The 23,726-nt window shown below is 39.4% G+C and overlaps 1 protein-coding gene across 6 annotated transcripts in view; it reads left to right on the forward strand.

The window, feature by feature from the left end:
• The window catches only part of ITGB1 (integrin subunit beta 1), a 57,214-nt gene that overhangs the window by 472 nt on the left and 33,016 nt on the right, over positions 1-23,726 (forward strand). For 4 of the 6 annotated variants that reach the window (XR_002524223.2, XR_002524222.2, XM_009214220.3 and 1 more), the window contains exon 2: positions 22,010-22,076. Coding sequence is in view for 4 of the 6 variants with exons in the window: in XM_009214220.3 (XP_009212484.1) it covers positions 22,010-22,076 (67 nt within the window). In the remaining 2 variants the exon portion in view is untranslated. Of the gene's footprint in view, positions 1-6,155; positions 6,235-20,165; positions 20,184-22,009; positions 22,077-23,726 lie in introns of those variants that run through there. The other 2 variants (XM_021943165.2, XM_021943164.2) reach the window with 2 other exon arrangements.

The following is a 23,726-nucleotide window of genomic DNA, read 5'->3' on the forward strand; positions in this document are numbered from 1 at the left end:
CCAGCCGCGTTCCGAGCGCTAGGGTCGCGGGCCTGGGCGCTGTCACGTCGGGGCTGCTGGAGCTGCGGAGGACCGGGCCTGAGCGGCTCCTGACACCTGCGGTCTCCCGCCAGGCTGGGCGAGCGCAGGTGGGAGCCAGCGAGGCCACCCGGGGCTCGGCGTTTGGGACTCAGCGCGCCCCTGGACTGGTCCTGCGCCTTTGTCTCTCGCTCCCTCGCTGGCTGCTGTCTTTGGAGCAGCGTCGAGCCGGCCGTCGGCGCCCGCTGTTGGGACTGGTCTTCTCCGACTGGAACCGGGATAGAAAGTGGCCTCGCGGAGCCGCTGGGGACCGGGGGCGCGGCGGCGGCAGTGCAGTCCACTTCCCGGTGTTTATAAACGGGAATGCCAGGAAGTCAAGAGTCGCCGGCCCCTGCCGGGCACCCCGGGACCAGGACACAGGGCCACGGCCACTTTGCGCTCAGACCCGGTCCGCGAGCCTGAGAGCCCGTCCTGTGTCTAGTATCATTTTTACCGCGTGTCATTTCTTAGGCTTCATAAATTGGATTTATGAGACTCCCACTCTCTAAGTAACTTTCATTTAATCACATTCGTGCTTTTAAGTCCAAAGCTTTGCACTCATTGGTATGATCATTAGTAAGTTGCATTCTCTAAGCTTCCGTTTCCTCATCTGTGAAATAGGAACAATACTACCTACACTAATAATTCATTTTTATAACAATGACAGCGAGGGCCAGGTTTAGCTCTAGGCATTTTATGTGTATTATTTAATTCTGGAACTGCTCTAATGAGATTGCTACTGTTTCTATTTCCATTTTCCGAGTGAAGAAACGGAGGCACAGGGAGCAAAAAGTAAGTTGCGTATGGTCATCGGGAGCTCCTGGAGAAGGCATGGGGTCTAGCTCCAGAGCCTACGTTTAAACCAAAAGTAACCTTCCTAACTATAGTCGTGAAAATCAAATGCAAAATGTAAAACACTTAGCTTGAGAGTAGATGCTCAATGAATATTGACTGCTTTTCAGCCCTTCTTTTATAGTAAAAAGATTTCTCGGAAGGTAATGGGTAACATCATTAGTAAGGTTTCTTTGGGCCAACATGCCACATGGGTAACAGGTGGATAGAATTGCTAGGTTATTTTGTTTTGTTTTGAGACAGGGTCTCTGTCGCCCAGGCTGGAGTGCAGAGGAGCTATCACAGCTCACTGCAGCCTCAGCCTCTCGTGCTTAAGTTATTTTTCCACCTCAGCCTCCAGAGTAGCTGGAACGACAGGCGCCTGCCACCATGCCCGGCTAATTTTTTAATTTTTTGTAGAGACAGGATTTCACTATGCTGCCCAGGCTGGCCTCAAACTCCTAGGCTCAAGCAGTCCTCTCTCCTAGAGCTCCCAAAGTGTTGGGATTACAGACTTGAGCCCCCTGAGCCTGGCCCTTAGGTTATTATTATTTTTCTTATTGTAGTTCTGATGCTACAAAAATAACGTTCTAGAGGAATTTAGACATCTTTCTTAAACCACATATGCCCTTTACGATAGGGTATACAATAGGCCACTTTTAGAAATGATTAAGGAACTTTAGTTGGCAGTTACCTGTTCATTTGTGGACATCAAGGCCCAGAGGGGTCAGGACTTAGAGTCTCACTGTAATTCTCATATTTTTAAATAATGTTGGCTCATTGATCAGTATTATATAAGTGACTGAAGATGGTGAAGTGTTAAATAAAAAACATTGGTATTTTGATTACAGGCATTTGGGGGGAAAGCCATTTTACTTACCCCAAAATTGAGTATGAAGGTGGAAGATGTTATTAGAATACTAGCTAAAAGGACAAAGAATGTGGTTAATAGTTTAATTCTGTAAAAAGGAAGCAAATAGACTGTTTAACTCATCTATGTTGACTTCAGACCTAGACCTACAATTTTATGTGATTTTCTTAACAATGTAAAGTTCTGTATTAAAGTTATTTTTGAATACCTTCAACATTCTGTACATGAAACGCATGGAATCAACAATTCTGAAAGTCACTGCATTTAGTAATTTTAACAATTAGGCAGCTTTCTTCTTAGCTTTCTGGTCAGTATAATTTAATTTAAATCAGCCCCAAATTACCATCACGAATGAAAATGTAGTTCTACATTGGTGTTCTTCCTAACTCTGGGAGTGACACTGGGGACAAATGGTCATACTATAGTAATGAAAAGTGGTCAAACAACATGGTGCCAGTTTTTCTAAGAGTGCTTGCCACTGATTTTAATGTCTTTATTGTTTGACTTCTTGATAAGTAAGTTGTGGCTTACAGCAGGGAGTAGTACAGTGTTCTGTCCGAAAAAAATATTCATTAATATTCTGTAGCTGCTCTGGTTTGCCCTTAACCATGCTGCTAGTGTGATAAGCTGAAACATCTTGTAAAAGTTTCAGAGAGCTTTCAAGTTCCGAGAACTTAACTTTCTGAGTATGTAACAAGCTACATATATCTGAAAGGATTCATTTGGACTTCTGTCAGATTTTAGCAGATTTTCTCACTCTACGAGAGAGTTAGGATTTGTTAGGTTGTGGGTGGAATCCTAGAGATTATGCCAGGTAAATATGTAAGTGTCTGTATTGTATTAGCAGTGTTTACTCTGACTTGGTTTTAGGTTCTGAGAATTTGGCTGGTTGTTTTTTCAGAGGTGGGAAGTGTGGAGTAGAGAGGTTAAGATACAGAAAGGTACATTCGTCTTCTGAATCCTGAAGTGTCATGCTAGGGGTATCTATAGCTGTGGAAAACTGAAAGAATATTATGGTATGTACCCAAGTTAAAGGGGGTACAGTCCGTAAAAGTCAGAATATTAGCAGCCTTCCAATATGTCTGTCGGTAGGTGAAAAAAAATTTCTCTCTTTCAGGAGCTGTGTACAAAAGGATCCAAACTATACTTTATACATGTATTACTGCTTTAAAAGTGGCTGTGAGTGTTTAGAGGTCAACTGACTTTAAACTTGCCATTTGATTTGTGACTTTAGAAAGTAGAGTTAACTATATTTAGCAATATGCTTAAACATGTGCATATCACCTCATGAAACGTGTGTGTGCATGAGAAAAGCTGCCTCCAGTACATATACATATGTATATAAACACACATACACACAAGCATATATATGTATGTATTTCTTGTAGGACCAGTCTCATTGTATATAATTTCAAAGTGCAGGTTCCTGATCTCCAGGGGTGCATAAAAAGACTCACTGAAGTATGGGAAGAAAATTTTAGGTCTACTATTATGTTTGTTGATCTCATCACTTCAAAGTTTAAAATTTTGATTATGATTTATATCTTACTGTATTGCTGTAGAAGTACACGTATTTGAATTTATAAATTACATGTATTTTGGGTACATGTATGCTTAGAATTTTTTTAGTGATAAAGGTGAGTGGTCAGAAACCTTTGCAGATCCCCTCTATGGAGGATGATTTGAGTGGAGTTCAAGAACTAGTATATTTAGGAGGGAGAATTGAAAAGACTTGATAAGAGAAATGAAAGAAACCCAGTGTGACACTGGTTTCTGGCTAGGAGGTGCTGTTCACTGAGGTGAGAGGGTGACCACAAGCCGGGGCTGCTGGTTGGCTGGAGCAGAGGGGAAATGATGACCTTATGAGGCTGAGTTTTATTTTTTTAAGGTGACCGGGGACATAGCTGGAGATGTCTAAATTGCAGTTGAATACACAGGGTGAGAGCTAAAAAAAACAAAAAACAAAAAAACTGAGATATTTCAATTTGGAAATTCTCAGTCTATTAAGTACTGGTTGAAGCTATAGGCTGTGCATGCAAACACCAAAGGAGGGTGTGGAGTGAAAAACGGGCTGAAGGAGGACCTGGGAACAGTCAAGGTGGGTAGAGGAAGAGGAATCCAGAAAAGCATTTACCTTCCCCAGTTTCTTCTCTGAACTTCTAATTCCTTTGAGTGACATTTTTGTGAGTGACAAAGGTATTTCTGGGTTTTTCCAGTGATTGGCATGTTTGAGTTAAAGACAAAAAGACTTCATTGGTCACATCCCTTTGTGGTAATTTATTTTCAGGTACCTGATCAGAGAAGCAGTTTGATGTAGTAAAGGCTTCTCGATTGGGAGGCAGGAAACCTGGGTGTCAGTGCAGGGTCTGCCACTGAATTTCTGTGTGACCTTTGTCAGAGTACTATACTTCCAGGGCATTGGTTTCCACATCTACCCTATAAAGCAGTCTGCATGTTTCTGTCGTTCTCTTGTTCCAGGAGTTGGAGAATAGCTGCTGCCTGATGTAAGTAGAATGCAGGTCTCTCACCCCATGAGCAACCTTTTTTTTTTTTTTGTATCACCAGAGAGTGTAGGCGCCGTGCCGCTTACTCCTTTAAGGATGCCTGCCAGCGCTGACCAGCAACATCTGTCACAACATCTGTCACAACAGCTCTGCATCAGGATGTAGCTCGGCTGTACATTACATTTTATTCTATCAGTACATTGAGTACCAGTTACCTGAAAAATGCTTTACTCAGTGGGCATGAATCAAGAAGTCGGCATGGTCTTTGATGTTGAGTCTGTTGTCTAGTTGGAACAAGTTGTGTTCGGTTCAGGAAAACATAAATACCAAAGAGTGTTTTATACAATGTACTGTACCATAAAATATTCCCTAACAGCGTTAGAAAAATCTCAGCATTGTCTTGTGTGGTTTCGGAACACGTTGTGTAGGAGATGAGGCCTGAGCTTGGAATGGTATGAGTGAAGGTTGGATGACAGATGGGTGGCACTTTCAAGGGACAGGATAGGAAGAATCCAGTCTAATTTCACAGATAGTACTTGGCCACTTTGTTACTTATTAGGAGTTATGTATAATATCATGTATGTATCACAATGATATATGAAGGCTATATTTTAAAATGAAAGCCTGGATTCTTGCCCTCCAACACTAGCCTGATGAGAGATACAGACATGAATAAAATTAGTTATAATAGAAGTTTGAGCAGAAATAACACTATATTATTGAGCATCACTGAAGGTTTGTCATTCACTGTGCTGGCCACTATCAAGGCTATTTTGGAACCGCAAAGAAGGAGTAATTAAGTTGATTGTGATTGGTGAGGAGATGAAGAGGCAATAAAGGCGGAAAGGAAGAAGAAAAATCAGCATTCTGTTTTGTGTAGGCGGAAAGGAAGAAGAAAAATCAGCATTGTGTTTTGTGTAGGGAGTAGTTTCAGTGGAGTGATGAGGAAAATATTTACATACAAAATTAGGTATGTACCATTTGAAGTATGGAAGTCACATTTTTCTGTATAAATGTTTATTGAATGAATATGTAAATAACTTAAGCTTTCATAATTTATGAAGTTAGGAATAGTAGATTATTCTTCCCCTATGCACAGTATTTTATGGTTTATGTATGATTTTCTTCATATGATTTCAGTGCTTCTTTTAAAGGGGTGGTACGGGGTCATGTTTGATTATTGGAGGAGGAAATTGGAGTTTGAAAAAGCATATTTGATAGTGTAATGTTATATTAGAAAAATGTTACAAAAAGTATAATAGGGAGTAAGATTTATGCTTATTAAAGAAGCATGGATTAAAAAGATTGAGAAACATTTGTTAAAGAGTCACTGAGGTTCTTTTTTAGAAGGCCATGATTAATGAGTTGGAGAACAAGAAGCAAATTTGGTAATCAAGTAAATTATGAGCTGTTGACCACTTAGAAAGGTATTTGCTGATAAAAGCTTTCATATAATGATCATATTTTATCTTTCCAACAATTCTATGGTAGATACTATTTACAGCTTACTGATGAGTAAATTGAGAAACTCTTTTCTTCCTATGTTTATCATTGTTTTAAAACATTTATCATATATTTAAAATACTGTATGCACTCCACCACAGACAGGATGGAGAGGAAGATGTGACAAAAGATGTGGTCAAAATTAGTTTTAATCAAGGAAGCATTTTGGAATGATCTGCTTAAAAAGGGGATATAATTATGCAGTTTGAGAACATAATTCTCCTTAATTGAAATTACGGGGAATAAGTCTTGCTGTCAGGTGCTTATTGATATCATTGATCATGATGGTTCTTTTGCTAGCTCCACTCACAATTATCTTTGTAAACTTGCCCCAGAGTAAACTTTCTCAACCAAAACCGTTTCCAACTTCTTTCCTCCTCACAGGGAAAGGCAAAAAAGTCCACAGACATAGAGAGTGAAAAGAAGGAACAGAATACTAAGCTGGTTTGAAAAACAATCAATTGCTAGGTAATAATGTCTTACCTTTTGAGTGGAAGGAGGAGCTGGGAAGAATTAAGTTCAGACAGGTTTTTTGCTCATTTTGGATCAGCCCTTCATATTATGGCTTAATAGCTTTGTTTAAAGTGTATTTTTCTGCTTTTATTTTAAGTTCATCCTCTGAAGTCTTGAGTTAATTTGTGCCCCTTTACCCCCATTTGAATTAAATGCTTCATTTTTTTCCCATTTCTCACATAAAGCTTTTTTTTTTTTTTCAGGGCAGGGAGGGGCTGGTGGTGGTGGTGCTATACCAGTTGTCTGTTTATGAGATCACCATTAGATGACGTTTCTAATTGGCTTGAATTATTTGAGTTTTGTGTGATTTTCCTGTTATGTTGATTCTGTTCTTCATGTTTAGGAGTTCTGTAGAGGATTCCAGCCTAAATATTTTTCCTTTTACTTTTTGTGGTTTTACTTTTTGACCACTGTCAAGATCTGTTTGAGATTTTCTGACTTTCTTAAAGAGCATAATGAGTTCTAGATTTTCTCTTATTTTTAAAGAAGATTCTTCACTGACTCCCTTTCACTTTTTGTTCTGTAGAAGTCTTTCCTGGGTGTTAAGTTTCCAGGCTTTACCTCCCCTTATGCCCAATATACTGTCTTTTAGGCATTTTGTTTGCCAAAGCGTACTACATCCATTATTTTATCTTTCCATTGCACTTGTAGATTGGGTGTTGCTAAAGATCTTCCGTATTTCATTTTCCTGGAGAAGGTGGGTAAAGTCACTAGTGATGAATTTTATCTTCAATCTGTTGTATAATTTTCTTGAGGTATCTAGCCCTATTGTGAGCTGTTCTCAGATTTCAAATTGTTTTGTGAACCTATAGCTTTGGAGCAGCCAAACCTTTGTTGTTAGAGCTTCTTAGCCCAAGCTGACATCATTATGTGAGAAGGGGTTAGTGTTCTTTAAAAAGCCATTTTTCTTCTGGGTGGGAGTAGTGCAGTTTAGACAGTTTTCTAATTCAGACTACTTTTCTATTTGTCAAGGAGAGGAGAAGAGGACTTCAAATGTGGTGTTACATCTTTGTCTGGGATTCCTTAGCCTCTTCTCTTTCATGTCTTCTATTTTTTTCTTCTCTATTCTTTCTGCTAAGTTTTGTTAATCATTAATGCTAGCTTATTAATACTTGGGCCATAAACATCTCTGTAGTCACCAACACACCTCTTCCTGCCAATGGAAGGAAAAAAAGTGTTGAGTTTTAATTGTTCTTCCGGTAAGGGGAAAGGTGCCCTTTTCATGGGAGGAACTTTTCTCCACATGTCACCCTCTCAGATGGTACAGAATTCAGAAAGATTTCTCAGTTTCTTCCATTCATGTTTTTCCCGTTTTTATTACTCTCTGTGTGGGATAAGTGGAAGGAACCTCATGTCTTTCAATTTGGCTCTGTGTTCTTTTTCTGGAGTAGATTGATTTTTAAATGCTAAAATCTGTTATTGACTATTTTCCCCCCTTTTAAAAGCAGATACAGAAAATAATGATGGTAGAACAGACTTGGGATGAATCCAACTTTATTATAATTTTTAGGGGACATTTATGATATACCTCTATAGGTATCAGAATCTTTTCTACTGTTAAGGTGAAAAGATTTGAGATTTTGTGAAATCCTTTGTGTATTCTTTTTATTTGAGTTGGTGTTTAGGTGGCTTATTTTTCAACTCTGAAATGAACATAACTTGTTACATTTTTTAAGGTAATTTCTTTCTAAAGTGTAAGTGTTTAATTTCTACAAATACAGTCCATATAAAGTTTCTAAAGATTGTATCTGTAAATTTAAAAGGAAATGCCAAATGAATTATTTGTGAAATTGTTTAAAACAGTTAATAAATAATGAGTGTGTATTTAAAAGTTTGAACATGATATAAAACCATACTTTTATGGATAAAGATTAGTTTACAGTGAAGATTAAAACAATTATGCACTATTTTTGACAATAGAAACAATTGCATATATTTCGGTTAAGCACTAAAATGAGATTATTTGTGGATGGTGTTTAAGATTGTTTATATTGTTCAGGGAATGAATTATGACCCCTTAGATAAAATTGCATATGGTAGAAAATGATCTTAAGGTGAAATGCTTTTATAGGAACAAGACACAAAACCTTTGTCTGTACTTATGAAATATGGCAATTAAAATAACTTTTCTTGGCCTCTATTAAGTTCAAATGCCCAAGAAATAAACTCATAGAACATTATAAGCCCTTTTCATTTCTGTGCTCTGAGTCAGTTCTAACACTAGAAGGATGTTCTTTATTTTAAAGTAGTGATTAAGTAGGCTTTCAAAAAATTATAGTTTAATGAAGTCAGGTCATAGCTTCTGGATACAGATGGTCAGGTTTCAATTCCACCTGTGCAACTTTTGATTCCACTATTGCAAGTTGTTTAATCTTGCTGTGCTTTTGTTTCCTCATCTGTAAAACAAAGACACTATTATTCTCCACCTCATAGAGTTACCTGGAGGAGATAGATGCTATTATTTTATTATTATTATCATATCCATTTGAAGGTGCTGAAATAAAATTCTAATTTTTCAAAGTTCTAAATGAAATAACTTTTTGTTACAAATTACTTTAAATCATCAAAACTTAGTGTATTCTACTCTTCTTGCCTGTACCTAGTCTGGCCCTCTCAATTGAGAAATCAGTCTTTTTTTTTTTTTTCAGTAATCCAAAGTGAGCAGCAGTCCCTGAACAGAATCATATTGCTAGTTGTGTTTGATTAATGAAACAGAATTCGTATTCTAGTCCTTTCAGGGGGGTTTCCTTTCTCGTGATGTAAGAACCTCGTCTTAGTCTTTGTGATGCTATAACAGAATGCCACAGACTGGGTAATTTATGTCAAGGTTCTGGGGACTGGGAAGTCCATTATCAAGGTGTTGGTATCTAGTGTCTTCCTGCTGTATCATCCCATGGTAGAAGGCGGAAGGGCAAGAGAGCGAGAGATGAGGAGGAGGCCAAACTCGGTCTTCTATCTGGAACCCATTCCCCACTCCTCTGGTAATAGCATTAATCCATTCATGTGGCAGAGCAGAGCCCTCATGACCTACTTACCTCTTAAAGGTCCCACTTCTCATCACTGTTGCTTCAGGGATTAAGTTTCCAACATGTGAACCTTGGGGACACTTTCAAAGCATAGCAAACCTCAAAGGTTCCTCCTTATTTCTATTCGTATTAGGTATGTTATTACCTCCCCTCAATCTTTTTTTTAAGGGTTTCTGTGATATTAGTGTTCAGAGTATTTGTATTTTGTCTACTATGTTAGTATAAAACATTTAAAGTTTTGCTGCTTTTATTACTTTATGAACACATTTGTCAGGAATCTGATTGTTAGAAAGCACATTAAATAGAATTCTACTTGGATGTGGAATCTGTAAAGAGTACAAAAAGGTTTTGACGTTGAGGATGTCAGTGTATGAATGGCTATAACAATCCACATTAATCTATTTTCTGTAGTTGTGTTACTTCTAACTTTCAAACTTTATCCTTTCTTTCATATCTTGTGTCTTCCCTAAAGTGGATCCAGTCAGTTTTCTGGTTATAATTACAACTGAAAAAAGCAAAGCATTCAACCGTGGTTACTTCTTTATTCAATTACATTGTTATTGAGCGCCTCCTATAACATTTGTTAATAATCATAACAAGTAACACCCAGGTACTTACAATTGGCCAGACATTGTTTTAAATGTTTTATGCTTATCGACTTATTTAAATTTCACAAAACCCCTACAAGGTAAATACTACTGTCCCCATTTTAAAGGTGAGGAAACTGAGACACAGATTAATTTGCCAGTATAACTCTGCACTACACAATGTTGTACAATGGTAGATGCCACAAATGTCTGCTGTCGTGAAGTTCAGTGTTTTATTTTTTGATACCTCAATGTATCTCCAGTTGTTTTTATCGTTAGTTTCTTCGTTTATTAAATATTAAGACATTGCGCTAGATACAGAAAACATGGAGAAATTTCTAGAAGATGACAATTTTTAAGGCAAGTCAACCATACATATCATTAGTAGATGTATAAAAGCTACATATGCCCCAAACAGGAAACCTTTTAAATGAAGATTATTATATATGTTTTAACATACATATGTGTATGTACACACACACACACACACACACACACGGCTATATGTGAATCACCTGACTTAGTCTTTCTTTCCTCCCCAGTTCTTGCCATGATTTGAGGGCTTCAAGAGTTCATGCAGATGATACTTCTCATACCTTAGTCAAGCAGTTTTCTTCCTTTTTTTTATTTAATGAAATTTCAGTTTATTCAGCTAAAGACTAATGTATGCCTGATAACCTAGTGGTAACCCATAAGTTATGATAACCCACAACCTTTTTATAAAGCACATAACATTAACATTCAGATGAGGCATTATAAAAAGTTCTTTAAAGAATGAAGTGGATCGGGCACGGTGCCTCATGACTGTAATCCCAGCACTTTGGGAGGCAGAGGTGGGTGGATTGCTTGAGGTCAGGAGTTTGAGACCAGCCTGGCCAACATAACAAAACCCCTTCTCTACTAAAAATACAAAAGTTAGCCAGCCGTGGTGGCACACGCCTGTAATCACAGCTACTCGGAGGCTGAGGCAGGAGAATTGCTTGAACCCAGGAGGCAGAGGTTGCAGTGAGCCAAGATCACGCCACCGCACTCCAGCCTGGGCGACCAAGAAGTGAAACTGTCTTAAAAAAAAAAAAAAAAAGGCTTTACTATAATTCTTTTAAAAAACCTTGGTTCGTCTTGAAAGGTTGATGAATTTTTTGAAATATCTGCAGAAAAGGAAAATAAATCCCCCCCCCAAAAAAAATACGTAAGAACCGCTTACTGGCACTTATGTTTTAAGTATCTGGAGAAAAACAGGATAGATTTTTAAAGGCAATTAATAACAGCTATACAAGGACTTGTTTCATTTGCTTTCGCACCAAGTAAAGTAAGAGCAAATATGCTGTGGAAGACAGAGTTGGGTTTTTCCTCCTTCTCTCATATGCCCCACTTCTCCTACCAGGTCACAGTACATCAGCAGCCATCCTTGTTGCCCCACTGAGCAATCACTTTAGATTCCAGTTTTTAAATGCCTGCTCAGATGAAACCAGTAGAGTTCTTTCCCCTTAAGATAAGGTGGCAGTGAATGTTAGCAGGTATCAATTTCTTTGATCAGGAACAAAGAACTCCTTCAGAAAACTCACTTTTTTGGTCTTTGTTAACCTATCATGTAAATTCTTTTTATTGGCACACCTTGTTTACTAATTGTGATTGATTGCTATTTATGCCAAGGGAACATTCCCCAGGCATGCCTGATCTGTTTACTAATGACAAAGTATGCTTACTTTACGTAATTCCATAGGTTTTCTCTTTTATTTTTGGGAGGAGGGGTATAATAACTTGTTATTTATCAGGGCAGATCATATATTTGGATAAAAAAGAGAAACTGGCAGGTAGATCCTAAAGTACATTTCTTAACCCAAGTAACATCTGAAAACATAGATTTCAATTATATTTTGTTGAAAATTCATTCAACTTTGATGCTTATCCAGGAACTTATAATGTCAATTTCTCACGAAAATTATAACCCTCAATACATATGTATTTTCAAAAGAAAAGTCATCTTAAAGTAATATTTTTCTGTATGTTAATTGATACATTTTTTATAGCAAATTGAAAATTCTGAGTAAATTGAAAGTATGTTTAACAACAAAATAAATACAGCATATATGTGTATGGTTAGCTTATACATTTATTAGTGTAAAGGCAGCAGTGAATTTGTATCTTACAACAAATCTGTAAATCCAGTTGCTTTTTTTCTGGAATTTTATGTAGTATCACTATGTTCCACAATGCTAGAAATGTCTTTTTTGGCATTAATCTATGCAGAAATTTCTGATGAGATATTTTCCCCAAATGACATGGAACGTTTTAAAACTTTTCCAAAATATATGGACATTTTATCAACCACTTATTCTTAATGAACAAAAAGTTAGATTACTACCAATTGTTCTTTTAATTTTACTCTAATGTGTTTTAAAAGTTTAGACATCTCTGATGGTTTTGCAGATAACTGGATAAAACACGCTAGATGATTTCAAAAGATTAATCTTAGTATCTGACTCGTTTGGCACATCCTCAGTATCCAGAATAAAATCAGTAGAAATAAGAGTAATATAATTTTCAAAGAATTCATACATACTGAAAGTCTTAGGAAAAGCAGTTTTTAAATGCAAGGACTAGGAGGTTTCCTCATCTTGCTAGTTACACGCATTTCTCCTCATGAAGTAATGGCAGCTTTCTGGCTTCTTTGTGGAACTTTAGTTTGCAGAAGAGCTAGGTAATATTCCAGGACTGGCTTTGTTTGGGCTTCATAAGCCTTTAGTCTTTTGATAACCGTCTCCGGTTTATCATCCTCACACTGAGTGAGAGGATCCCCAGTCACATCATCAGTGCCCACAGTTTTGGGAAGGTTGAATTCAATGTTGTAGACTCGGCCACTGGCAGGATGAATCTAGTGAGCAGTAAGGCATTGTTTAATGACCTCAAAGGGCACATTTGGGCTAATCACTGTGTCTGTCTAAGAAGCTCTATCTAGGGCTTCTGCCTGTGGAAGTGCCCTTGGAAAACCTTCCAGCAGCTAGCTATACTAGGTGAGATTTTTCAGCTCATGTAGGGCCAGCCGAATCATGAGATCATCTGGGATGAGTTTCCTTTGGTCAATGAAAGCGTTAGCTAACACATCAATTTCTGTGCCCCGCAGCATGCTGTCCCGGAGCAGGTCTCCACTGGAGAGGTGCTTCACAGTGTTTGACAACTAGTGCTGTTGCCTGAGCCCAGGGCCCCCATGATCATGGCTGCTGCCACGTGGACGCCCCCTTACAGACCAAGGTCCACACCGCGCCCACACAAGGGCTTTGGCCCAGCTTTCGAGCTTACCTGCTCTGCAGCCCAGACCCAGCTGGCTGGCAGCAGTGCTAGTGAGTGGGGACTGTGGCTCCCAGGCCTTCCCTGAACTCTGGTCTAGCAGTTTTCTTGTCTCTCAACTTTAGTGGCCATTGGCCACTGTACTGGAAACCTCGTGTGTCTTTCATCCTCTTGGCGTCCGCTCTGATTCCAGCTGGTGCTGCTGGGAACAGTCTGTGGCTCACTCCTGGCTGACTGCATGCTGCTTCAGGTGCCTCTCTTTTGCTTAACCCTGTAACTCCTCTAACCAGCTTTGTTGTCTGTTCCTTGTTGTCTGTTCCCTCTTCTCTGTCCCTGGGCACGTGCACTGTAGTTCTTAGAAGTGTTAGGGGAGTTAATGCCCCTTGAGGCGACCTTACCTGTGCAACTGGAGTTGATACATTTCCCTGTTGACTTTCATTGGACAGACTTTCTAAGTACTTCTCAAAAGTTTTCCACAAGATCAAGTCCTCAGGTACTCAGTATGTTAAAGATAGTATCTTTGTATTGGCTTTTTCTCTTTTTCTTGGTTCACCATGTTCAAAGTGTCTCTCTCTTTTCCTGGGGTCACCTTCCAGTAAACTGCCTGCACGCAAGTTCTGGTCCCAGGCTCTGCTTTGGCAGAACCCTAGCTAAAACAGTGACCTAGTACTGTATTTTTAATACAGGCTTCCCCCCTCCCCACAAGACTGCCTGTCTCTGAAATTGTAAATTCTTAACTGTCTTAGGTTCCAGCTCTTTTCACTTCCTTGTTTCCGTGGTCCCCTCTCCTCTCACCTCCCTGGTGTGATGTCTGGTCTTTTGACTTTTTCCTCTTATTTGTTAACTTTTTGTTAGCACCGCACCTTCTTTGCCCCCCACCCCTACCTTTCCTCTTGCACCTGCCCTGCAAACCAGGAAGTAAATTTAGTGATTCCAAATTGGAGTCTGAGGGACCATGGGAGGTATTCTCAGAGATTTGGGCATTTCTACAAGAATTGAAAACAAATTGTACTTTCATGTTAATAATAAACATGTAGTTTATCTGGTTGACCATCTTATAACCCAGTTAATATAACTTCAGCGTCTATGTTTGTACTTGGAAGTTAATTTTGGTTTCATAATGTATAAGAGCCATGAGCATGAGACATTTTATATCTATCTTTAAGTTGGCTTATATATTTGAAGTAATAGAAAATTTAAATTGTCATTTGGATATCTATAGTAACACTTTTCTGTTTAGAGAAGTTCTGCACATTAAGTAATTCTGAGACATTCTTCTGAGTAATGTCAGAGAAAAATGTCACACAATTCAGTATAGTTCAGCAAATATATTTTTACCTTTTAAAATCTTTTGAGACAGGGTCTCACTCCATTGCCCAGCCTGGAGTGCAGTGGTGTGATCATAGCTTACTGCAGCTTCCACTCCGGGACTCATGGCCCTCTCCCCTGGTCCCCACCCCCACCAAGTTTTGCTGTGTTGCCCAGGCTAATTTATTTTCTTATAGAGCCAGGATCTTTAGCTGGGCATGGTGGCTCATACCTGTAGTCCCAGTTACTTGGGAGGCTGAGGTGGGAGGATTGCCTGAGCCCAGGAGGTTGAGGCTGCAGTGAGATGTGATCACACCACACCACTGCATTCCAGCCGAGGCGACACAGCAAGATCCTGTCTCCAGAAAAAAAAAAAAAAAGAGAGAGAGACAGGGTCTCGCTCTGTAACCCAGGCTAGTCTTGAACTCCTGCCTCAGGCAGTCCTCTTACCTCAGCCGCTCAAAGTGCTGAGATTGCAGGCATGAGCCACCATGCCTAACAGCAGAGTTTTTGAGCATAGACTTTGTGCCAAGTATTTCTAGTTGTGATTGCTATAAATAAGATACACCCAGGCCCTATTTTCTTGGAGCCTAGAATCAGGGAAGACATGTTAGCAGATAGAAGTGAAATGAGTGTTACAAATATGCCTGTATAAATTAGGGTGTCCAATACCTGGTGGGCTTTCACCATTGCAGGCTCTCACTGTAATGCTATTGTGTTTTCCTAATTTTCTGCAACCCCTAAGCCCTACCTTTTTTCCTAGGAGTTGTTCTTCCTATTTCAGAAAAAAACAGTCATACATGAACGAACTCTGTTTGCTTTCTCACCTCCTGCTCTGCCTTAGAAGAAAGGCACCATGTCTCTGTTTAGGGTGATCCATCCCCTTGGGCTCCAGATGCCATCCCTCTTTGCTCCAAGGAGGTCTGGCTTCATCACTTTTCTCTTTCTTGTGTCTTCACCTCTTCAAGTTTGCCCCCAGCTCTCCTTTCTTCGTAAGTATTCTTTTCATCCCAATCGCATCCATGTTCATAAGTTCAGTTAGCACCTAGGTTATGACAACTCTGATGTCTGTGTCTCTAACTCTTGACTTATCTCCTGAGATCCATACTCATGTCCTAGCTTCCCAATAGGCATCTTCCCTAGATTTCACAGTAAACCTCATTTTCTCCCCTAACCCCATTCTCCCTCCTACATCTTCTTTATTTAAAAGTGACGATTATTCTAAATTCCTTTATTTCTCCCATCCTTTCTTCTCCAAGTAAACAGCAGATCCCTCATAGCTGCCTTCTAATCATTGTTCGTCTTCTTGTTTGTTGCTGTTATCTGAATTTAGACATTTGTCATCTCTCACTTGAACCTTTACAGTAAATTCTGTATTTGTCTTCCAACTCCTGTCTTGCCCCCTATCCTTTTCTCCACTGAGTTTCTGCCATGTATATGTAGACGTGTTACTAGCCTGCCCAAATTTTTTCGGTTCCCCTCCTATTTATAGAATGGAATCCAAACTCTTTTAGCATGGATGGTATTTGGCTCTCTGTAACGTAGCTCCTCCTGCCTGCTTGGTCTTCGTTCCTGTTATTTCTAACTCATAAGTCTCAGAAATATTTCAAAATTCCCTTTGGCCTTTTTGATATTTTAAGATTTTAATATAATATAATTTATACTTACAATAGAAAATTATAAGGAGAAAATAATAACTCATTCCACCAACAAGATATAGCTACAAAAACATACGTTTTTCTAGTCTTTTTTTCTATAAAGAGAGAAAAAGTGAGACAGTTCCAATTTTGGGTTGCAGGGAGCTGCCCAAATGCATATGCTTAGAAATAAGATTAAGAAGGAGTTTCGCCTTGGGACTGCATGGCTTTGCATGTGCAGACCTTTTGCCTGGAATATCTTCTCTCCACTTTTCTCCACATCCGTCTCCTGTGTGCCTTCAAGTCTAACTGAAACACTGCCATGTCCCTGACGCCTCTGAACTTGTCCAGGCAGATTTCGGTGTCCTCAGTGCACTGCGTCCCTGTTTATTACTGAAACCATCATATCATAATAATTTGTATTTTTGTCCTTGAACTGAAAGTTCCTTGAAACAGTGAGTCTTGTATTTCCTGATATGGCTCAAAACCTGACACAGCTGCCTGAAGAGGAACCTCCAGAAAGGCGGGGGAAACCAGTAGAGTTCAAGGGAGTAGAGTATGTTAAAGCATGGTGAATAGTCTTACATGTTGCTTTGTGTAAATTCTTTGGTAGTAAACTGATATACTTCTTCAAGTACATATTGTAGTGAGTCAAAAAACATGTGAATGAATGAATGAATGATGAATGAATGAATGCAGAGTAAGGTAAGGCCTGGAAAGAGTTATTTTGCAAGAGTAGTTTCACATATATGGTTGGGCATGGACATCAGTTATACAGTTATGTGCCACATAATGACGTTTTGGTCAATGATGGACCACATACACGGCAGTGGTCCTATAAGATTATAACGGAGCTGAAAAACACCTCTTGCCTAGTAATGTGGTGTCGTAGTACAACACATTTCTCACATGTTTGTGGTGATGCTGATGTAAACAAATCGACTATGCTGCCAGTCATGTAAAAGTATAGCATGTAAATTACAGTGCATAATACTTGATAATAAACAGCTGTGTTACTGCTTTATATATTTACTGCACTGTATTGTTCTTTGTTTTTTTTAAAGATGGAGTCTAGCTCTGTCGCCAGGCTGGAGTGCAGTGGCACAATCTCGGCTCGCTGTAACATCCGTCTCCTGGGTTCAAGCGATCCTCCTGCCTCAGCCTCTTGAGTAGCTGGGACTACAGGTGTGCGCCACCACACCCAGCTAATTTTTGTATTTTTTGTAGTGACGGGGTTTCACCACGTTGGCCAGAATGGTCTCGATTTCTTGACTTTGTGATCTGCCCATCTTGGCCTCCCAAAGTGCTGAGATTACAGGCGTGAGCCACCACCACCAGCCTGTTGTTATTTGAGAGAGTATTTCTCCTTATATAAAAAAAGTTAAAACAGCCTCAGGCAGGTCCAGGTCCTTCAGGAAGTAGTCCCGAAGAGGGAGATCTTTTAGGAGATGACAGCTCCATGTGTCATTGGAGACAGGATATGTAGGTGCAGGACAGCAACATTGATGATCCTGACCCACGCCACTGTGCAGGCCTATGCTAATGTAGTGTGTGTGTGTTTGTGTCCACAGTACCGTGTATAGTAATATCAGTGATGTCCTGTTCAGTGAGTGTTTTGTGCAGTGTACTCACTTGCCCCACTCACTCACCCAGCCACCCACCCAGCCACCCACCCAGAGCAGCTTCCAGTCCTGCAAGCTCTATTAATGGTAATAGTGGTGTATCAATTTTAAAATCTTTTGTACCATACTTTTGCTGTAGTTTTTCTGTGTCTAGCTGAGTGTAGATACACACATGCTTACTGCAGTATTCTAGTTGCCTGTAGTGTTCAGGACAGTTGTGTAGCCCAGGGGCAATAGGCTATACCGTAGAGCCTGGGTGTGTGGGAGACCACACCATCTCGGTTTGTGTAAGTGTACTCTGATGGTTGCACAAAGATGAAATTGCCTTCGCATTTCTCAGAGCTCTTTCTTCATTAAGTGACATGTGAAGGTACTGGCTTGAGGAGAGGGAAAGTAGGTAGGAAATGGAGACCAGTGTAGACAACTGTTTCTAGGTCTTTGACTGTGGAGAGGAGACAAGCATTAGAATTAGGCCAGCATCTGAAAGGCATCTTTCCCTGTTATGCCCTCATACTCTGTTTCATATGGAATGCCATTGGGAGGAAACCCCTTTGGGTCCTTTTCTCAGCATAAGAATCACCTGGAGTCCAGGCCCCATGCTCAGAGATTGTGGATTTTAGGCCTAGGGTGGGCATCCAGGTAAACCCAATGCGGTTGTTCCCTAGGCCAACTTAGAAAAGTGCTGTTCTGGGGGCTTTGTGGCATAGGACTTGGGTGCCTGTTCCGTCCCCTTCCACGCACATGTGCAGGGGGCACCCACTACTGGTAGAAGGGAAGACCAGCAGCGTTGAGAGACCAGCAGCGTTGAAAGCGAGGCTCCCTGGCCCTCTGCCTCTCGTTTCCTGTCCAGGTCTCTGTGGCTTGCCTCTCTCAGGCCACTTCTAACTGTGGTCTCCGCTCTACCTCCTGGTCCTGTAGGTCTTCAGGGTTCTTAATCGGCCTCATCCTCTAGCCTTTCCGTTTCCTGGAGAGAAAGCCTGGCCTTTTACAGACATCACTAGCCAATGGCAGTGCCTCTCTATTTCTTGCCAGTGCCCTGCCAGTCGCAGGATCGTTGACATCTGTCTTTAAACTGTTTCCAGCTGCTGGCCTTGTTCTCTCAGCTGTTCTTTAACACTGAAGCCTTGTTTTGCCTGCTTCTGGGTTTGGAGCTCTTCTGGAGGTATGAGGGTTTCAGATGGTTGATTTTTGCCTTGTCAAGGTTTATAGAACGAAAAGGACAGTGACATTTAAAGTAGTGTGGCTTTGAATATTAGGAATCATTTTTTGTTACCTAATAACTTCATCTTAGTGGTGATTGTCTGAATTGTATGATATGTTGACAGATTTCTCAAAGCAGTCTCTAGCGATCATTAAACAGCCTGAGTTGTATCCTGAAGAAACATGTATCTGTCCATATATGGAACAAATAGTTGTTCCATTCCCTTTGTGTGGAAACTGCCTGCATGCTTCATTCATCACAGTAATGCATTTCCTCAGGAACTTTTAATGTTCCAGGTGTCTGTTGTCATAGCTTTGGAATCATTGATAACATTATTTGACTTGCTTAGAATTATAGTCTCATGGATTTATTACACATTAAACCTTTTAGGCAGGCCTTGGAAGATGAATTTGGTAGGCATTTCACACTTTTGTGACACTGAGATTTTGCTGGTCTCTTGAATACAGTCACAAGTAATACGTAAGCAAAACTGCACACTCAGGCGTAACAACCTGCTGGGCTGAGTGCAATTGCAGAAGTGGATGACTTTTCACGTTACTCTTAACTCTTTTCTCTCGGGTGCTCAGAGCACAACTTAAAGCATTCTGTCTGAGCTAGGGGAATAACATTCTGGAATGTAAAGCCCTTGAAGATGGAGGTCTATAAAAGAAATATTCAGTGTTAACTTGGAATTCAGTGAACTTTTTTCATATTAAAGGAAATTTATCAAGAAAAAGAACTGCACAGTTAAACTGTGCTACAGTTGTTTTCATTTAAGAAAGTAGAAAGAAGACTCTTAACAGTTTAAAAAACAAATGACCCTCATTGTTTTTATATTGTGCATGTAACTCTTCAGATTATATGAAACTATTAGTATTTTTTTTTTATATTCCTCGCATCTTTTTTTCTTCTGCCTTGAGAAAGTCAGGTTCTTCTCATCTTATTGTGTACTTTATATCCAAAATTATTTTGTAACTCTTTTTTTTTTTGAGACAGAGTCTTGCTCTTTCGCCAGGCTAGAGTACAGTGGCGCGATCTCAGCTCACTGCAACCTCCGCCTCCGGGGTCCAAGTGATTCTCCTGCCTCAGCCTCCTGAGAAGCTGGGATTACAGGAGTGTGCCACCACGCCCAGCTAATTTTTGCATTTTTAGTAGAGACAGAGTTTCACTATGTTGGCTAGGATGGACCTCGTGATCCACCCGCCTTGGCCTCCCAAAGTGCTGGGATTACAGACGTAAGCCACTGCGCCTGGCCCTCTATAACTCTAAATGTTGCTGCATTTTATTATTGTAATGACTAATGGTCCATAAACTTGATGCAGTTAGATTTTCCTGTTATTGGATATAGGATATTTACATTTTTGCTCTTGTGAATATACTGGAGTACTATACTGAATGTGTGTGTGTATGTGTGTATCACCTTTTATGTATTTAATTATTTCCTTAGGGTAAATTCCGAGTAACTGGATTATTAGAGGGTAGAAATTTTCTTTATGGTTTTTGGTATAAATTGTCAAATTATTTCCCAAAAAGTTGTATCAGTTCACAGAGCTACCAGTTGGTTTCTCGCAGCCATCTGCTATAGGTTTGTTGGGTTGAAAAACTTTCCGTTTTTGCTAGTTCATCTTATGTTGCTTTAATGTACATTTTTCAATAATGATTAAACCTAAACTTTTTTTGTATAAATTTGCTTTTTTGAGTATTTCTTCTTGTGAAGGGACCGATATTTATATATAATTATTAGATTGGCTGCTAGTCCAAGAGCATTAAGTAGTTAAGGGATCAAGTGAGCAACCAGTGGCCATAGCCATCTTTGACCAATCAAAGATATAGATTCATATCGTCGTGAAAGCTTTGATTCTGAGAAAATAGTTTTATATGTGTGTATATATATACACACACACACACACCCACACACCCCCCTAATGGTAGGAGATTGGGGTAGTTGTATTTAATATATAGAATATTACCTAATTTTTTTGTTAGAGGTTCTAGAAGATGAGACTTTTTCAGTTTGTCTTATACCGTCCTTGTTTTAATAGGGGAGACGTGGGGGTTTTGGACACTCTAGGAAGTTAAAACTGAATATTTTACTAATTGCATGCATAGAAGTTGATTTTCTCTTCTTTTCTTTTCTTTTCTTTCTTTTTCTTTCTCTTTCTCTTTTTCTTTTTTTTTTTTTTTTTTGAGATGGAGTCCTGCTCTCACCCAGGCTGGAGTGCAGTGGCACGATTTTGGCTCACTGAAACCTTTGCCTCCCAGGTTCAAGTGATTCTCCTGCCTCAGCCTCCCGAGTAGCTGGGACTGCAGGCACCCACCACCAGGCCTGGCTAGTTTTTAGTAGAGCGGGGGTTTCTCCATGTTGGCTGGGTTGGTCTCAAACTCCTGACCTCAGGTGATCTGCCTGCCTCAGCCTCCCAAAGTGCTGGGATTCCAGGTGTGAGCCACCGCTCCTGGCAGAAGTTGATTTTCTTAAAAAAGAGAGATAATAGGAAAACAAGCTCAAAAATCTATTTGGAGCCTTATACAGGATGTTGGCCTTAGCTTGAGGAGAAATAAAAACTGGTGAAGCGCATTGTTAGCAGGGGGATGACTTGATCAGGTTTTTGAAAATGAATGTTCAGCATTGAGGTAACTGAGACATCTGGATATGCCGGTCTGGGCCCCTGGGAGTTGCAGGAGATAATGGAGATAGAGATTCCGTGAACTGAGTACTGTTGGTAGCTTTTATGGTGTTGAGGAATACCTAACACTGATTTTTTTTTCTTTTTTGAGCCCTGTTAATTAAATGTTAAAATATATTTAGTTTGCTTTAGAGAAAGGCACGAATGGATTCTGGGGCTCTGGTATGGAAGCTATTTTCGCAGCGTAGGTGCAAGGTGAGGGAACCAGCTAGGGAGGGAGATGGGTGAGGGTCTGTGGAGAGGGGCTGGAGTGAAATGGTTTGAGAGACAACATGTTTATAAAAGCAATAGAAGGTACAGTGGGGGAATACTTTCTATTTAATGCATTTTTCATTTTACTTCTTTCTAATTAATACAAGGCACATTTTACATTTCAGATGAATTTACAACTGATTTTCTGGATTGGACTGATCAGTTCAATTTGCTGTGTGTTTGGTCAAACAGGTAAAAAAAAAAAAAGTTTTCTTAGTTGTCCTTTCATTTCTGTATCTTGTATTGCTCTTTGACCAGTTAGGTTCATGTGAGAACCTAAGTCATAATCATGCTGCTCCTTCTGGAAGCCCTGCAGTTATCCCTCTCACTCAGAGAAAGGTCAAGATCCTTCATGGTCAGGCTCCCCTCACCCCTGTCACCCGGGATAATGGGAAACAGGTTGGCTGGTGAAGTACTAAAATGCTAGGGGTTGAACACACTGCAGGAAAATCTTTTGAGAACACGAGAGTGTATAAGTGAACAGAAGGCAAAGGCAAGTAGTATATTTAGAAGCAAATGAAGTAGATGTATAGAATGGAGGATTATGAACTATCCATTATTATCTACAAAGACTTTCTAGAAGACATTCTCACTCTTTGATAAAAAAGTCTTGCAAAATGTTGGCATCATCTAGGAGAGCAGTGAAAATAAAACTGAAAATGTATTTAACACTTCTATGAAGATATGGCTCCACATCTGGAATAATGGATATCCAGTTCTATCGTCTAAATCTTGAAAAACTACACTGCATAGAGCAGTTTGAGATCAGGATTGGAAGGTAGTAAAAATGAAGCAGGAGACCGTAAAAGTATCGATACATTTAAATTACATAAGATCAACAATAGCAAAAAAATTCTGTCAGAACACTGTAAACAAGATGAGAAACTAAACACAGGTTCAACTTCATTAATGTGTGTAGAAATCCAGTAAAAACTGAGGAACATAAAAAAATTTGCGAAAGACATATAAAAGACATGGTTAGTAAAAATATGAAACAATGTAAAACCTAAAATTGGTAGGCTTGACCACTGAATTGATATTCTATTTTACACTTATTAAATGAGCAACAGTTTTTGAATATTAAAGCACTTTGTTTTCTTGGGAATGTGATAAAATGGTATTTGTACACTGCCATTTTGTGGGAGCTTATATTAGTAGTGTTGCTCTATGGTATCCATGGGGAATTGGTTCCAGGACCTCCTTCAGATACCAAAATCCACAAATGCTCATTGACCCTGATATAAAATGGCATGATATTTGCATATACCCTACACATATCCTCCTGTATACTTTAAATCTTCTCTAGATTACCTATAATACCTAATATAATGTAAATACTATGTAAATAGCTTTTGTACTGTATTGTTTAGGGAATAATGACATGAAGAAAAGTCTGTACATGTTCAGTACAGACACTTTTTTCCCCCAAACATTTTTGATTTGTGGTTGCTTGAATCCACTGATTTGGAAACCACAGATACAGAGGGTCAACTGCATATTACTTTTGGGTAGAAATTAGTGTGTATAGAGAATTTTAGAAGTGTTAATATACTCTTCAACTTAGTAGTCAGTTATTCTTTTGGGATGTTTGAAAAGGAAATAGATGGGTACTAAGGTTTATATATAAGACTGGTCATCAGCATGTGTATATGCGTGTAGTACAGTATGTGTATATGTGTACTTGGGGTATTTATGTGTGCATGTGAGCAAGCATGTGTGAACTGTGCACACTTACATTTGGAAACAATCTAAATTTATCCGCATTAAATAGAGTACACTCATATTGAAATATTACATAATCATTAAAAGCTTTTTAATTCTTTTTAAAAAGAATTTGTAATA

This window comes from Papio anubis, chromosome 11 (assembly GCF_008728515.1).
Source record: "Papio anubis isolate 15944 chromosome 11, Panubis1.0, whole genome shotgun sequence".
Taxonomy (NCBI): domain Eukaryota; kingdom Metazoa; phylum Chordata; class Mammalia; order Primates; family Cercopithecidae; genus Papio; species Papio anubis.